The 18,926-nt window shown below is 37.1% G+C and overlaps 1 protein-coding gene across 1 annotated transcript in view; it reads left to right on the top strand.

Moving 5' to 3' along the window:
* The window catches only part of GABRB1 (gamma-aminobutyric acid type A receptor subunit beta1), a gene marked incomplete at its 3' end in the record, with an annotated part of 364,005 nt that overhangs the window by 155,474 nt on the left and 189,605 nt on the right, over positions 1-18,926 (top strand). The window contains exon 4 of the mRNA XM_079773708.1: positions 776-996. Coding sequence (XP_079629834.1) covers positions 776-996 — 221 coding nt within the window. The remainder of the gene's footprint in view (positions 1-775; positions 997-18,926) is intronic.

The following is an 18,926-nucleotide window of genomic DNA, read 5'->3' as shown; positions in this document are numbered from 1 at the left end:
AAAAATAAAACCAAGAAATACAAAAACAGACAACTACAGATCTAAAATAATCATTCCCTTTAGTGTAACCTTTTATAGGAGGTGAGAAAGCAAACTCAAGTACAAACCTATCTCTGACCTCAAACAAATTCCTGAAACAAAGCATGCATGAGGGTAAGAAAAAAACTGATGAGCAGTTCCACCACTGATGTTGTTCTCAGGCCAAATAAACATCTCCTTCCAATGTGCTTTATAAACTACCTTTCAGGACTATTAGACAAGTTGTCATTGCTAGAAAGCTTAAGATAATGGAATTAATAATCTTCATAAGGCAAACAGCAGTATTCATTCAAAAGGCATTCACAGTTTGCAAAACACCCTCTCCTTTTATATGCATACATTTTTAGTTATTAGCAAACATTCTCTCCAAACATGTGGTAAATATAATATCTGAACATGGCTCTGTATAATTTTTCTTTTTGACCTTCCCCATGATATCATCACCTTAATGTCAAATATTAAAATTCAACTAAATGGTTTTTTCCTATGTTGGTGGAAATGGCTGTGCATGCATTTAATTATTGCTATAGCACTTCTAACCTATTGGTTGTCTTAGAGGTGCAGATGTCATTATACTCAAATGTATCATCTTAAGGGACAAGAGGATGGGGCCATGTGTTTCTGGGCATTCACAATACCACAAGCTATCATGTTCTTAACAAAAGGCCTCAGATGATGATGATGATGATGATGATGTTGATGACAGTACATTATTTTTGTTTCCTTTATTTCACAGGATTATACACTCACCATGTATTTCCAGCAGTCTTGGAAAGACAAAAGGCTTTCTTATTCTGGAGTCCCGCTAAACCTCACGCTAGACAACAGGGTAGCTGACCAACTCTGGGTACCAGATACGTACTTTCTGAATGACAAGAAGTCATTTGTGCATGGGGTTACAGTGAAAAACCGAATGATCCGGCTGCATCCGGACGGAACAGTTCTGTATGGGCTCCGGTGAGTGGCTTGTGTTGCATGTTTTACTGTTGTTGTATTTTATGTTTCTTTCTTGAGGAAATGGGCAGAGGGGAGAGAAGCAAGTAAGAAAATAGATAGAATCTTTTATCTGTATAATGCAATTATATTAAAAACCAGAAAATCTCTTTTGGAATCATTTGAGCTAAATCTAGGCAACTTTGACCATTGAAGGTGAGTGAATTATTTGCCTTAAACTTTAAGTAACAAACAGTAGTAAGAAAATGTCTTTGCCAGACAGAATTCACATCTAGGTTATTGTAGAAGTTATCTATTTTTTAACCAATTGCTTAATTACCTCAGAACCACCCAGACTGAACTGTGTTCTAAGTATTCAGTATAACTACTTAATTATAAAAGGGAATTGGGTGATAATATTTTAAAGAAGTAGGACAATATTTGTGGTGACTTTGAAAAGATCCAAAGTGTGTTTTTTTAAATTCTTGATTGTTTAAAGTATTACATCTAGTATTACATATGTCTCCTTTTTCTACCACTGACCTCTCCCCAGCCACCCCCACCCCTCAGCACATGTGCAACATGGTTTTATTCCCTGAAATATCTATGTTTTAACTTGTATATTTAGGCATATGATTCATATTGAATTAATTTTTATTACATGTGAGGTAGGGATTGAGATACAGTTTTTCCATATGGCTATCCAGTTATTCCAGCAACATTTATTGGTTCCTTTGACTGAATAAGTAGGAGTCTATTTCTAGGCTCTCTTCTCTTCTATTGTTCTACTTGCCCATTCTTAAGCAGTTTCACAATATTTGAATTGCCATAATGCTATGTTAAATTACCAAGTCAAGTCCCACAACTTTGTACTTACTGTTTAAGATTGCTTTGGATATTAAAGGTCCTTTGCATCTGCCTACCGAAATAGACTGCTCGGATTATAATCAGGATTGCATTGAATCTGTAGGACAGTTTGGGGAGAATTGACATGTTAAAATGTTAAAGTCTTTTAATCAATGAACATAATAGATCTACATTTAGTTAGATTGTTTAATTTATATCAGCAATGTTTTACACCATAGTGGATTTTGTTTTAATTCTTTATATCTTTGAGAATCAAGTAGAAAAGAGGTATCACACACTTATAGAGGTCTATTATTAACCCTCGTGTAGTAGGGGTCCTTTTAGGTTACAGTTTTAGGCTAAAATTTAAATTAGCTGTCAGTTTTATAAAATATCAAAATTATGACATACTAGTATTATTGTAGGATATGTAGAATAGTGATTTTTTAATTTTTTTTGTCACGTTTTGTGATCCCTTTGAAAAGCTGATCAAAGCTATACATCCAGAGACTCATTCAGCCTCAAATTTTCCTACTATTTTAGAGTGTTTATCAGCCTCCTTAAAAATTCTTCCTCACACCATTGACTTTGAGCTAAAACTCTTGTTAATGGTCAAAATCCTACAATTAATGTCTGTATATTCACCAGTACCCCCAAACAATATGCAAGTGGAAAAAAATAAATCTGTGATGAAACTTGTGAACTTAACCTAGTGGTTGATTATCTTTAATCTTATTGCTACACACTCTTTTCAGACTTTGCTCCGTTCTTTTATTAAATTCTCCAGTCTTCCCTCTCTACTGGCTCTTTCCCCCCTGTGTTCTCTTGGAGCACCCCTCCTTTGGTTTCCTCTACTTCCTCTTCACCCATTTACTCCTCAATCTCCCAAACCATGGTGGCCCTCATCCATGTTACCTTCCTAAAACAGTGCTTTCAAAAATTCCCAGCACCATTTTCAATCCACACTCTTGACTTCTCTGAATAATTGAAGAGTGATGACTGACCTTGACTTCAGGATTTCTAAGACCCAACACAATTATTTCATTATTCTTGTTCTTCTGTCTCTTTGCTATTCAATCACTTGTTCCTCTGTTGTTTCTAATAGCGCCCAACTCATTGAATTTAACAGCTTAAGTATCTAAAATCTCAAGATCACTGAGTACAGAAAAATATTTGTAATTGCTTACTGAGCATCTGTATCTGGATGCCCTGCCAGGTCCTCCTGACATGACCCCTATTGCATATCTGTTTTTCCGTCCTATTCCTTTCCCAGCTGCTAACAATATCATTATCACCCTAGTCAATAGGCATAAATGCAGCATCTTTGACTTTACATCTCTTTTGTCCCTGAGATCCAATCTGCTGCTTTTACTCTGTCTCAACCATCTATATTTCCAAACCATTCCCATCACCTAAATAATTCAGTATCCTCACTATATGTCACTTCCTGGCCAATTTCTTGTCTCAGTTTTTTTCCCCTTTTCATCGCTGCTATCTTATTGTTCCTACAGTGCTTGTCAGATCATATCACTCCCACACTAAAAAAAGTTTTCCATAGTCCACATAAAAAGCATGTTTTCAGCTTCTGTGTGGAATCTAAGACCTTCTATGTATAACCGAAGTGTCTTTCCCCATTATTGCCCATTTTCTTCCTCTAAGCCTTTAAAAACAACTTACTATTTCTCTGAACACATCTAGGACATTTTAAATTAAATATGTCCCAAATATTGCATGTATCATATCTATACTAAAAGACAAAACAAACAAAAAGAACAAACAACTATTGCTATGTATTTGAAATTCAGATTTAACTGAGCATGTTGTATTTTATCTGGCAACCTTGTAGCCCTACTGATATGCACTCCCTTCTCTATCCCCAAAGACTTTCCCCCACTTCACTACTACTTTCTCCTTACTATCTTTTTAAGCCTTTCTCAAATTCCATTTTCTCCATGAAGACTTTTGCAGTCTTCCTAACCAGATAAAAACTCTCTCTCATTTGATACCTTACTTCACTTTAATCTCATAAAGGCCCATGAGATTTGTTTGTAACTCTCTTATAATATTCTATCTTTCTGTCTTAGAGTTATTTTTCTGTGATGCAAACAAAATTGTATTTGTTGAAAATGTGAACTCTATTTCCTTAACCTTTGTATACCCTCTCTCAAACCAAATCAATGTGTGAAAAATTGAAATGAAAATTTGTAGGATGTGGTCCCCTAACTCAAGATAGTTATCAGCGGCAACATTTCTTATATCTAAATGATGACTTTTAACACAAGAGCAATCATTGCTGTTAATGACCAGATGTGTCCTGCCTCTTGTCCAAACATGATCCAGCTGGCTGCAAACACTGATTTTCTCCAAGGCCTAGCCCTATGGGTGCCGAAAGACTGTGTTTATCTTTCCATGAAAATGGCAGGCATGGGATGACTTAATTCTGGGAAGACATTTAGTGGCATATTTAACCTCCTTAAACTACCTTTTTGTTTCCATTTCCCTCCTAACCCTGGCCTGGGCTTTTCTTTCAAAGTCCCATAACGCTTCTTTTTTGCAGCTTCTAGCAAATGTGAGCCCAGAGCCAGATGGTTTTGAGGGTATGTGTGAGACTGGGCAGAATTGGCAGTAAAAATCTTCCAGCCAAATACTAGCTCACACTGGTACTTAGTGTGTTGCAGAGTATGTATGTGAATTTGTGTGCACACACTGTAAGCAGACACAGTAAGATGTTCTTATCACATCATTTTAACTAACACCTAAATAAATAATTGAAACTTCATAATGCCTCAGGCTCTATGCTAAGTACTCTACTGATACTGTTATATTTAATCTTTACCATAACACCGTGAACTGTATACTATTTTATGCTACTTTTATAGATACCAATACTAGGAAATCTAAAGTAACTTTACCTCTCTCAAATTTTCTTATTTACTTTTCATTTTTAAATTTTTAAAAAATATTTATTGTTGAAAGTATTACATATGTCCCCCCCTCTTTTTTCCCCAATGACCCCTTCTAGCCTGCCCTCCCCACCCCAGGCCTCCACCACCCTATGTCTGTGTCCATAGGTTATGCATATATGCATACAAGTTCTTTGGTTGATCTCTTCCTACCCACCCATCCACCCACCCCTGGCTTCCCTCTGAGATAGGTCCAAACTGATATACACACTACTATCGTCTGATGAATTACCTGAAATCTCTTTTACTCTAAATGTGTCCTATTCCTTTATTCCCTCTGGTAATTATTTTTAAATCATGTTATTTTATGATTACATCTCCTTGTTGTAAATGTGTTCCTCTATTTCCCACATCTGAGGCTTGGACAGACTTATATTAGTTATTATGTTGTGTTTTGGCAAGAGTGCTTCCCAAGCCATATTGTGTACTTCTATCAGGAGACAAAATGCCTGAATATATCTCTTTTTGTGATCTGAAATTTGATGAGCGGATTTAGGCATTGACAATCTGATATATCTACTGTAATAACCCCATTAATTTATATGTAATTGTATTTGTTTGTTGTGGCTGCTGTAACAAAGTATCACAAAATGTATAGTTCTGGAGGCTGCAGGTTGGTTTCTTTTGAAGGCTATGAGGGAAGGATCTGTTCCAGGCCTCTCTCCTTGCCCTGTAGATGACCTCTCCCTGTGTCTCTTCAGATCTCCTTCCTTCTATGTGTATCTCTGTGTCCCCTTTTTATAAGGACACCAGTCATAGTAGGCCTAAGCTAAGGATTTCACCTTAACGTGATTACCACTGCAAAGACCATATCTCCAAATAAGGTCACATTCTAAGGTACTGGAGGTCAGGACTTCAATATATGAATTTCACGGGACACAATTCAGGCCATAACAGTAACAATATCAGCAGCCTCTGATAACCTTTCCCTAAATTTATTTACAGTTTGCAAAATGACAATGTTCTATCACTCCTTCTTTATTTATTAACTAAATTATTCTCTAAAGACGAACTCTTCCTCATCAGTTATTGGGTAATCCTGAGGTAAAGTTGGTATAATGAAGATAGGATCTGTATTTGATTATTCTCCCTCATTTAGCAGTTTTCAAATTAACAAGTTGTTTTCCAAAAACCCCCAAATGTGATCACTCAGGTTTGGCATTTTGTTGTTTGTTTGTGTGTTTATCATCATGAAGTCACATGTTATAAACAGGCATGTCTGTTTCCATCCACTGTAGCTATTGTTATTTTTGATTCTCATTTTGTCTTATCTTTGGCCAGGGGCAGCCCCTTTAAATTGGCTCCTGAATTCTTTCAGCCATGACCCCAGTCGTCTCTGATAGTTTCCTTCTCTTCTGTTACACCAACTTGCACACTCTTTGTCCGAGAGTTTTATGTTAGATAACCATCCATTGAGAAGATACATCACGAGTTCATACCGTGTTTCCAACTCAAGTTTAGAATTACAGAGCTTTTTAGTCAACTTCTTTGACTTAATTTTTGTTTCTTTTCCATTAAAATATTGATTTTTAATATATTAACATGCTTTTTTATTTACTTTATCCTATTAAATATACATAATATATGCATGAGCATATATATATATTATTCATAATAGCTTTTAAATAATAATACCAACATTATTGTTACTAGTGATGTGATTACCAAAAGGAGGTTAAGATTTCTCTGCAGTCTTTTTTTCTTTTTTTTGTCTTTAGGATATATCACATTACAGATTTTGAGTAGAATTACTATGTTTGAAGTTATATTTTAAGTTTCAGTTTAGAACAGTTCCTTCCTGCAGTGTCACTCTACTAGTTTACTTCATTTTGCTTTTGATTTGGATTTTTAAAATTAAGTTAACATAATTTCATAATTATATAAAACATTTACATGCTTCTAAAGTCAAAATGTAAAACAAAGTCTTACCTTACCTCCTTTGCTGTCCCCACCCCTCTCCCATTCCCTTCCTTCCCCAAAGGTAAGCATTTTCATTTGTTTTGAGATTTTCCCTCTGTTTTAACAGACACATATGTCTATTCCCACCTTTGCTAGAATGTAGCATTGTACACCCACTAGTCTTTACTTGGTAAACTGATTTTGCAAAGCCACCATAAATGTTGAAAGCAGAGTTTTAACCCAAATCTTCTCATTTCCATTTAGACCCTTAGCACTTGCACAAAGCAGCTTATTACTGTCCTGTGTGTTCTTCCCCTGAAGTTCATTTCTAGGAAGACAGTTGTTCTTGTACGATGCTTTTGCTTCTCACTATTAGAGAAATGAAAATAATTGCAGACACTGCACAGCATAAATGGGACTAGCTCTGCCAAGTGGGTGAGTTTTTAAAGAATGTACACAACTTTGTCAGGTTCTCTAGCACATACTCATGACTCCAAATTCCAAAGAGAATCTTCTAAGCTTCTGCATTCAGAAATGTATCTAATGTTTACCAGAAACCTGTGGCCTGATGGGCGTGAGAACTCCCTACCGCATTGCTTACTGAGCTCTACTCCGAATCAATTTTTTGATGTTCTTGACAGTGCCTGACTATGGGTTGTACATGAGAACAAAACAATGGCTACCTTTACTGGATATAAAAGAAAGAGAGAGTTTTCCACTATTCCTTGGAGGATCGTCTCATCCTGTCTTGGTTTTCATGATAAAGCAAAGTAAAAAAGTAAAAACAATGATTTTGAGAATACAGTTCCAAAAGGAAGCCTGTGGTGTTGATTTTAAAAGTAGTTTGGGGATTCCTAAGTGTTTATATTAGCTCTCTACATTGATTGTATACCCTGAAAAAAGTTATTTCTCTCTCCCTACAGACTTTCCCTGTATAGAGGCAGTTATATTATATTCAAGAGTTCTGGTCAGATTGCACAGGGCTTACTGTGAGATGTTGGGCAAAAATATTGTTGATTGTAGAGAATAAATATGGGGATTGGTGCAGTGTTTGCAGAGGAGGGCTGGCTGATATTGATAAATGCATCCTGTTAAGAGAAAGAAACTTTTACTTCAAATGGAAGAAGGAAAAAAACAGGTCATGCATAAAGAATAGATAGCTCACTTTATTAGAAAGAACGCCTGGAGACTATCTTTACAATTCCCCCACCAAAGAGCACAGTATTGTTATTCCTCTCACACTGTGGTTGACATATTCTAGAGTTTCATCAGTGAAGTACAGAAAGAGCTATTTAAAATGTTCTCTAGTGAAAGGGCTATACTTTTGTCTTTCAAAGATTTTATTTTTAATAGAGGCCCGATGCACAAAATTCATGCAAGGGGCTCAGCCCCCAACACTATGGTGGCCGCCTCTGCTTCCGGAAGGATGTCCAGTCTAATTAGCATATTATGCTTTTATTATTATAGATGTTTCTTATTCATCTATTTATATATGAAAAGGTTTATTACAAAATAATGCTTGTTAGGGTATTCTTTTTGATCATTATAATATTATGATTACTTTAACTACTAAATGAGCATTTTAATTAATTATGCAGCTTCTTTGGCTAATGTGTAGTTATGTGATCCATGGAAGTGTAACTACAATTAAATTAATTAAGTAAAAGATGGACCATAATTTATCTGAAAAACAGCCACAGCCCCTCAAGTTCATAACCTTCATGAGCCTGTGGAATAACACCAATGTGAACTCTCAGGATAGAAGGAAATAACAGGAGGGAAAAACTGAAAGAAGAAGGAAGGGAGGAAGGAAGATGAAAGGAAGGAAAGAACAATGAAGAAAGGAAAACCAAATATGTTAATGTGCTGTGAATCTTAGAACCTAGTAATAGTATTACAAGCGACACTACTAACAAGAAGGTGTATTAGGTTTTGACAACCGCCTGTGAATTTTTAAAAGTATTCTACTCCATGATTCTCAATTCATTCCATTAAACTATCATTTTCAACTTTGGTATTTTAGCACTATCTTTATGAGTTTTTGCCACAACTGTATATTATCTAAAATATTGATTTATTTTTTTTACTTAAGTATATATGAATGTGTGTGTATGTGTGTATATATAAATGCATACAAAATTTTAAAGGAAGATTTTATTAGTCTTATACATGAAAAACCATTATTTAAAAAATAGAGAATAAAGTACATTTAAGCTAGAAATTTTATTAAAATGTAAAAATGCTTATCCATGTTCTATGTACAGTGATTTTTCCTTACTTGTAGATTTGAGATATAAAAGTTGCTTCTTCTTATAGGATATTAAATAAGTTAATAGCAACAAAGGATTTACAACATTCTTTTTTTAAATTTAAACTCCTTATGGTTTAAAGTATTACATAAGTCTCCTTTTTCCCCCCATTGACCTCTCCCCGGACACCCCCACATCCCAGCACATGCCCTCACCCCTCCCACCCACCCCGTCTGTGTTCATTGGTTATGTTCAAACACATGCATACAAGTCTTTTGGTTGATCTCTTACCCTCTCACCCCCCACCTTCCCTCATAGGTTGACAGTCTGTTTGATGCTTCTATGACTCTGGTTCTATTTTTGTTCATCAGTTTATGTTGTTCATTATATTCCACAAATGAGTGAGATCTTGTGATATTTATCTTTCTCTGACTGGCTTACTTCACTTAGCATAATGCTCTCCAGTTCCATCCATGCTGTTGCAAAAGGTAAGAATTCCTTCTTTTTTACAGCAGCTTAGTATTCCATTGTGTAGATGTACCATAGTTTTTTAATCTACTGCTGATGGGCATTTAGGTTGTTTCCAAATCTTAGCTATTGTAAATTGTGCTGCTCTGAACATAGGGGTGCATATATCCTCTTTCTGTTTTCTTGGGTTATATTCCTAGAAGTGGGATCACTGGGTCAAATGGCAGTTCCATTTTTAATTTTTTGAGGAAACACCATCTGTTTTCCACAGTGGCCGCACCAGTCTGCATTCCCACCAGCAGTGCATGAGGGTTTCTTTTTGTCCACATCCTCTCCAGCACTTGCCATTTGTTGATTTGTTAATAGCCATTCTGACAGGTGTGAGATAGTACCTCATTGTTTTGATTTGCATCTCTCAGATGATTAGTGACTTTGAGCATGTTTTCATATGTCTTTTGGCCTTCTGTAGGTCCTCTTTTGAAAAGTGTCTATTGAGGTCCTTTGTCAATTTTTTGATTGATTGTTTATCTTCCCTTTGCTAAGTTATATGAGTTCCTTATAAACTTTGGAGATTAAACCCTTATCGGAGATAACATTGGCAAATATGTTCTCCTATGCAGTGGGCTTTCTTGCTGTCTTGTTGATGGTTCCTTTTGCTGTGCAGAAGCTGGTTATTTTGATATATCCCATTTGTTTAGTTTCTTCTTAGTTTCTATTGCCCGGGGAGCTGCATCGGTAAAGATATTGCTACTACAGATGTTTGCTACTTTGCTGCCTATGGCTTCTTCTAACACTTTTATGGTTTCCTGTCTTACGTTTAAGTCCTTTATCCATTTTGAGTTTATTTTTGCGTATGATGTAAGTTGGTGGTCTAGTTTCATTTTTTTTTTTTTTGCGTTATGTGTATCTGTCCAATTTTCCCAACACCATTTATTAAAAAGACTGTGTTGACTCCATTGAATGCTCTTGCCTCCTTTGTCAAATATTAATTGAGCATAGTGGCTTGGGTCGACTTCTGGGTTCTCTGTTCTGATCCATTGATCTATATGTCTGTTCTTGTGCCAGTACCAGGCAGTTTTGAGAACCGTGGCTTTGTAGTATAGCTTGATATCTGGTATTGTGATCCCTCCAACTTTGTTCTTTCTCAGGATTGCTGCAGCTATTCAGGGTCTTTTTTTATTCAAGATGTATTTTTGGAGAGTTAGTTCCAGGTCTTTGAAGTATGCCACTGATATTTTAATGGGGATTACATTGAATCTGTAGATTGCTTTGGGTAGTATGGACATTTTAATGATGTTGATTCTATGAATCCATGAATATAGTATATTCTTCCATTTGTTTATGTCCTCCTCTATCTCTTTTTTCAGCGTCCTGTAATTTTCTGAGTACAGGTCCTATACCTCCTTGGTTAATTTTACTCCTAGGTATCTTAATTATTTTGTTGCAGTGGTAAATGTGGTTGTTTTCTGTTTTTTGTTTTGGTGGGTTTTTTTAATTTCTCTTTCTGTGAGTTCATTATTGGTGTATAAAAAATCCATAGATTTCTGGGTGTTAATTTTGTATCCTGCTACATTGCCAAATTCATTTATTATGTAGTTTTTTAATAGAATAAGTCTAGTAGTTTTTTAATGGAATCTTTGGGGTTTTCTATGTACAATATCATGTCATCTGCGAGTCCCGGTGTCCGTGGGTCAGCAGCAGGTCCCTGGCCAGAGTGGCTGTAGGATCCCGGGTGGTGTCTGAGGGCCCCCTGAGTGGAGATGAGGCTGGGCTCCCAGTCACAGAAGCTCTCCCCTTCAAGATGGTGAGGCCTCTGTGGCAGAGCCAGCGCTCCGGGAGGTATTACAGCAGTAGCAGAGGCTGCCCAGCTATGCAAGCCCGGTCCGCCAGCCCCTGAAGGTCCTGCGTGATCCTGCTGTCCCTCACTCAGACACACACACACCACACATCCGCACACTCCCCTTTTGCTCCCTCCCTCACTCACACACTCTCCCTCACTGCCATCCTCCAGACTGCCATCTTGGAATCCTTACAACATTCTTGACATGTTGTAAGGGTCTGATGAACATTGACTTATATTCTCTAAAACTTGTGGTATATGTATTATAGATAATAAATATGTGCTAATGACATAATATTGAGCATTATCAAAATAAAGGCCCAAGTTTTCTTTACTAACCTCTAGGGGCACCAAGTAAAAATTAGCATCCCTTTTAGCATTAGGTATCCTAGATTGTGTACTGGCTACCCTTGAAGCCACCAGTTGGCTATATTGCAATTCAGCTTCTAATATTGTATACCAAAGGAAAACCAGAGACTGTTTCTCAGACCTAAAATTTCACCTTGGTTTCTCTTTTAGAGATAACACTACACCTGCTGTTACTTCTTATTATTAAGTATTATGACATCATAACTTTCAGATGTGGAGCAGTTGATGGAATATGATGCTTATGGAACATTCAGTATCCCATCACCATTATGAAAGCAATAGTCTACTTTAGAACAGAAATACCACAGAGGATTTCTGGAAAGATATGTGCCATTCGAATGCAGTAAGAAATCCCTAGTCTGTGTTGCTCAGTTGGTTGAGCATTGTCCAATGCATGGAAAGTTCAATTCCCGGTCAGGGCACATGCCTAGGCTGTGGGCTTAATCCCTAGTGGGGGCGGGGGCGGGGGAGGGTGCATCTGAAGCAGCTTATTACATCAATGTTTCTCTCTCTCCTTCTCTTTCCTCTTTCTCTGAAATCAATAAAAATGTATTTTAAAAATACAATAAAACCCATGTTCTTTAAGGCTATTAGTAGATATTTTAGAAAAATATTAACGTATTTTTTATATCAACCCAAGTAAACTAATTGGTGTTAATAATATATGTTTGCAGTAAATCTAATATTGCTTTCTTGTATCTAAATAATAAATACCATAATTTACTAGAATTAATGTCCCATTCTTTTGAGTATCTCAACCCACAAAACATTTTGGAGAAAAAATGTTTTCCTACATAACCCACCCCCCCCCCACCCACCTGCCAGTTTGGAACAGTGAGTACTGTTTATACAAGTAAAGCATGCTTTGTTCTTTCCAGGACATAGACAGTTCTATCAAAGGAGCAGATTTTTGTCCAGAGAATTAGCACTTGCTTTTGCTATACCTTCTAGGAAAATTTAATTTTGTCTTTTCTAAACTTTTTTTTTCTTTTTAATGAAAACAAGAATGGAGCTATTGGCATAAAGCCAACCTGTAAGGAAAGCCAACCTGTAATGAAAACACACAAAACTGGAGCTGATAGAGCTGCCAGATCCATTGTTTCTCTACTTGGAAAGTAGTGGTAAACAGTTCAATAACAATCCTATATAAAAGGCTAATATGCAAATTGTCCCCTCAGGAATTTGACTGACCAGGAGTTCGACTGCCCACTATGACGTGCGGTGACCACCATGGGGCAGCATGGACTGAAGGAAGGCCCTGGCTGACAGCCAGCAGCCGGGGTAAGGAAGGCCCTGGCTGGCAGCTGGCAGCCGGGGGAAGGAAAGTCCCTGCTGGCAGTTGGCAGCCGGGGGGAAGGAGGGCCCTGGCCAGCAGCTGGAAGGCCCTGATTAGCCCTGATCGACGACCAGGACTAGTGACCCTACCCGTGCACAAATTGCATGTACAGGCCTCTAGTCTATATATATATGAAAGGCTAATAGGCTAAGTGTTCCTCCTACTGTCCGACCAGTCGCTATGACATGCACTGACTGACCACCAGGGGGCAGAAGCTCATTGCAGGAGCTACCAAGCTGCAATGACTTGGCAGCAATGGTTCTCAGGTGACACACAGAGAGGAGGGAGCCTGCTTCTTCGCAGGGCCTCGTGATTCCACCTTCGGCCATGGGTTATGTTGTTGCTGGGGCACTGTTGGCCCCAAATCTGGTTTACTGCACACTTGCGTTTGAGTTCCACACCCTGTACGACAGCAGCTTTGCAGAGTGCCCGCTTGCACTCCAGGACCCCTTGGGGGATGTTGGAAAGCCAGTTTTGGCCTGATTCCCACAAGCCAGGCCAAGGGACTCCACCTGCTGGAAGGACCCTGCTCACTCAGCAGACGCTGGGGAGGGACCATGGAAGGTTGGCTCCAGGGCATGTCCAGCCTATGTCTCCCAGTCCTGCCCCGCCAGCCACCTTCTAATTAATTTCCTTTCAATGTGCACAAATTCATGCATCAGGTCACTAGTAACAAATAATGTAAATACAATTTTTATTTTTTTATTAAATCTTCACATTCTTACTGTTATGTTTTTGAACTTGTATAAAGTTGCTTAAAGCAGAGTTCTTTGTTCTTCCTAAATATCAAAGGATTACTGAAGATGGAGAAATGTATTGCTCTAGTATCTAGATTACTGTATTACATTTCAATAACTGAAGTGAAATCTTAAAAATAAATGAGTGACAGTTAAGTATGTTATATATGTTATTTACATATTTCTAGCTTATCCATTAAAAAGTGCAAAATACCAGGAAAGATTATCTTTTTAGGTTCAAGAATATTTTACTCTCAGGAATGATAGCCATGGGCCCCAGGGCTTACCAGATATTCAGTGTTTTGTAAAAACATTTGAGACATGAAAAGGAAAAATTAGCGGCTCCAAAATAAGAAAGAAAATTCTGAGATTAAAATTATTATTATTAATTCAATTTCTCCAAATGTGACATTATGTCTTCAAGTCACTTGGAGATTTAAAAAAATATATAAAACAAAATTATAAGGGGTGTTTTAAAAATTATATTTTCTGCATTTGCTCAGGAATGCCTTAGGCCAAACGAATGCTCACAAACACCTCACTTATGCCTCAATTACTTTGGAGTTTTCTACCTTTTCCCTTCTAGTCTTTTCTCTTTCAATTCTATCCTGCAGCCTACAAGCAGATTCGTTTTAATAAAGCACTATTTCATCATGTCTCTTTCCTGCTCAGGAACTATTGACTCTCAATTTCTCATCACATCAAGTGGAAACTTCTCTCCAGACATTCATGGCACTTCACAATTAGATCGACCCTTTTTACACAGCCTCATTTAAGACTGTGCTCAGCCATGAAGCCTTACACCACAAGTGTGGGCTTCCTTTTACTTTCCCTAATTACTCCACTGATTCTTATTTCCTAGTCTCCACTCAGTCATTCCCTTTCTTTTTAACTCAACAATGAAAAATCTCCCCCTTTCTTTTTAACTGTACATTGCTCAGATTCCAAGACCCAACTTAGAGATTACCTCTTAAAATCTTCTATAACTATTTCAACCCTCATAGTTCTCTCTGTAGTGACATAGCACTTGGAATTTTTTACAACTTAGCACTTAATTATAAAATGTCTTCTCCAATATATGTTAGTCTCTTCACCCCAAAACAATAGAATCTTTTTGAGAATAGAATTTAGTTCTTATACTCATTTCCCCACAGTGTGTACCACAGTTAGCACATTCAAGGCAAATGGCACACTTAGCATTTTACTTATTTACTTTCAAACTTCAATCTTGCTTTTAACTATATCTCTTTTGTACTTAGATTTTCTAAATATTAAGGAGAAAGCTTACCTCTTATATGAAAATAAAATCTATATGAATATGGAACCCTTACATGCAAATGATTGATCTTAAATGCTTAAGATTTTTCTGTAGTTCATGGGTAGAGGGCTTTATCTTTAACTAGAGGCCCAGTGCATGAAATTCATGTACTTGAGCGGGGGGTGGGGGGAGGAGGGGAGGAGTCCCTCAGCCAGGCCTGTGCCCTCTTACAGTCCGGAGCCCCTGGGGAATGTCCAACTGATGGCTTAAGCCCGCTCCCCATGGGGAGAGGCTCACGCCACCGCTGCTGCACTCGTCAGCCGTGAGCCCAGCTCAGGGCTTCTGCCTGAGCAGTGCTCCCATTGTGGGAGTGCACTGACCACCAGGGAGCAGCTCCTGTGTTGAGCGTCTGCCCCCTGGTGGTCAGTGCACATCATAGCAACTGGCCATTCCACTGTTCGGTCAATTTGCATATTACCCTTTTGTTATATAGGATTACTTATCTTTAAAGTAATTCCCTGTGAGATATATATGCTTATCCTTCAAAGTATTTTGACAACTTCTCTTTTTAAGAATTTCATTTGAACCTTTGGCCACATGTTTAAATATTCAAGATGGTGGCAAATTGTTAGCTTGAAGGTGATTAATTATTGGAAATAAATAAGAGTGGGAAATGAACTTGTGAACAAATTTGTTGATCAAAAACTGGTTGCAACACACACACAATTTTTTATGCTTCATTAAGTAATTATAAATACATATTATAAATGAGAGTTGAAAAATACTTTAGCCAAGGAAACATACAAATGAAGTAATTTCTTTTCTCTTCAATGGCATCACTTTAGCACTCTAATCTTATATGTATTTTTTATACTTATTGCTTAGTTCAGATGATGTAACATTAACATACTAGTGCCAAATAGAAGAACTATTCAACTTCTATCTTACTTCAACCCTCTCAGGTAAGGAGAATCATATTCTTTTTGGAATGATTAAAACAAATATCATTTAGAAATTACTGAAAATAAGATAATTAACAAATTATAGGAGGACATTAACTTATTCAGAGAACATTTACTTATTCAGAGGACATTTAGTTAAATCAGTGCTTAGTTAGGATTTAGGATATAAAATAAAAAAAACTAGTCAATAATGATTCTAACATTTTTGACCTGAGGAATTGAAAGTACAGAGTTGGGGAAACTATGGACAATATAATTTTAGGGAGAAGTTAAGCACTCTTTGAGAGATATTATATTTGAAATGGTTGTACACATGAAATTGGAGAGGTTGATTGGCAGTTGGATTCAAAAACTTGAGGTCCAGGAGGGAAATCTGGATTTGGAATCATTAGTGTATAGATGGCCTTTAGAGTCATGTGACTAGATAATATCACCAAGGGAATTAGCTTAGAAAGAATGGAGATGAGACACAACAGGAGAAAGGAGAAGTCCCTCCAACATTTAGAGGTAGGAAGAGAAAAAACAACAACACAGGAAATTAAAAAGAAGCAGCCAGTGAATGTAGAAGGAAAACCAGAAAAGTGTGATTTCTTTGAAGCCCAAGGAAGACAATGCTTCAAGGAAGTGAGAGGAATCCATTGTCCCAAGTGGTGCTGATCAGACAAATAATGTGAGGGTTCTTGGTGACTTTGACATGACCACATTGGGTGCAATAGTAAAGAGCGGAGGAAACATTATTAACTGGAATAGATTCAAGAGAGAAATGGAGGAGTGGAATTGTAAAGAAAAAAAAGGGCAGATCAGTGTTCTCTTTAGAAAAATACATTTGAGAAGAGCAATTTGATAATTCAGGAGAGAGCGAAGAGATATGGGGCAAGAAGATACGGGATCTACTGCACAAGTGGAGGCTTAGCCTTAGAAGCGTAAGCATTTCGTTCATGTGGGCGTATACTCAGGTAAATGTGATGGTAGGGTTTAAGCATCACAATGACTTCTTAAGATAGGTGTTCCTTTTTATTTTTTCATTTTAAAATGGGTAAATGGAGGTACCAACAAGTTAAATAACTTACTTAAGTGACTGAGTCAGAATTTGAAATGAAGTAATCTGACTATTTTAAGATAACTACAGGATTCCACACAAGGTCAGATCTCAGCTACAATATTTTTCTCAGTTGTGGATTTCACATTTTGAGAACATTGAAAACCCAAAGAAGCACTACTAAAATAACAAAGAACTTGGAACTCTGTCATATCCAGGTAATGAAGCTCTGAAGAAGCTCTGAAGATTATCCCTCTTGGATCTCCAATATAGTCACTTATGTTTAAAAATGTAAGAGAAAGAGAAGCTATGGGTTTAAATGCTATTTAAAGAAAACAGGAGCAATATGTAGAAGGAACTCATTTACCTTGGAGAAGTATAACTCACCTGAAATATTTTGAAAGTCTGTAATTTCAAAGAAAGCTTATACTTACTTTGTGTTGCTTCCAACAGAGGACCAATGACAAACATGTGGGACTTTCAAGGAACACGTCAGTTCCATTTGCTGATCTTTGTGAATCTAACGTGAAAAGAGTACACTATAGATATTCTTCTTACATTCAAAAATGGAATGACTACCTTGTTACTAGTGTCTCTTCGGAGAGAGGTAGGCTGATGGAAAGAAGTAAACTTGAGCTTTAGAATCAGAACAGGCCCCACCACTTACTGGTTTCATGCCTTAGGGCCAGTTACTCAACTTCTCTGAACTTCAGTTCCCTCATTAATAAGATGCCTGTAGTGATATCATCTTTCTTTCAGGTTTTTGTAAGAATTAATGTGTGTTAAGTGAAAAGAGCAGTGTTTTCTTCATTTGTTCATTTTGTTTCGTTTTTTTTCTCACGTCGGCCTCTCCACTACTCAGAATGTTTAGACAGAGCTTAGATGAGCACAGATGTCAAAGATGCTGCAAATGGGATTCCGGCCCTGAGTGTGAGGTTGATTAAATGGATTATTAGGTGTATTATAATACCACATTACCATATAGCTAACATAAATGTTATTCATAAAGATTAAAATTATAGATGTTAGAAGTCGATCATCCTTGTAAATAATCATAAAATTCTTCAGTGTGTCAGCTCTATGACCTTGGACATGTCAATTTACCTGTCTATGCTAGAGTGTCTTTGAAAGGATCATAATAGGGCCAATGGAGCATGATTATTGAGATAATTACATGAAAAAATGCATTTAAAATGCATAGCAAAGTGCCTGTCACATAGTAAGCACTCAGTAACTGGTAGCTATTTCTAGTCTTAGCGACTACTCTGTGGGTTAATATTTATCTCTTTGAAGTGTTACTGCACTTCCTTGGGAGGTGCTGCTGCTTTCAAGATTAAATGGGAGGCCCTTTCATCGCCTTTTTAGAATCACTTGGGTTACCTTTGATGATATCTGCTCCTAGCCCTTTAGAATCTCCTTAGGTTTGTTCAAGCTGGACAATGAGGAAGAATTTCATTCTTTTCTGTGTTCTGAGTTTTTTGAGTCATTGGATTATTGGGGCCAGAGAAGAATAAAGCCATTATCTTGGTACAGGAGACTCTGTTATTGCTCATTATTTTGAAGTATTATGTACTTTTGTCCTGTGTGTCACAGGATAATTCTGTACCAAGGAAACCATATAAGCAAAAAATATAGAATCATTTTTATTCACCCTCCTATAAAAAGGGCAATGAGGAATGCCATTTTTAGAAAAAAGACAGTCTTTGAAGATCAGCCTCCTTTGTGTCTTTTATCTAGAAATATACATGCCAAATGAGATGCCGAGAGGTTTGGTTTCTGCTGAGAAGCTTAAGAAAATTAGGGACTAACAGCTGAATGCAGCATTTATGGTTTAATATAGAGAAAATAGAGTATAATGAGTGGCTTTTTTCCAGGTTCTACTTTCAAATTGTTTTCACCTTCATCTTTATTGTCAAAAAATTTGAAATATTACTAATTCATGACTGTGAGAATGATGGGCCATACTCTTAAGTCATTTACTTTTTCCA

This window comes from Cnephaeus nilssonii, assembly GCF_951640355.1.
Source record: "Cnephaeus nilssonii genome assembly, chromosome: 1".
Lineage (NCBI taxonomy): Eukaryota > Metazoa > Chordata > Mammalia > Chiroptera > Vespertilionidae > Cnephaeus > Cnephaeus nilssonii.
This window is presented reverse-complemented; position numbering and strand designations above follow the sequence as displayed.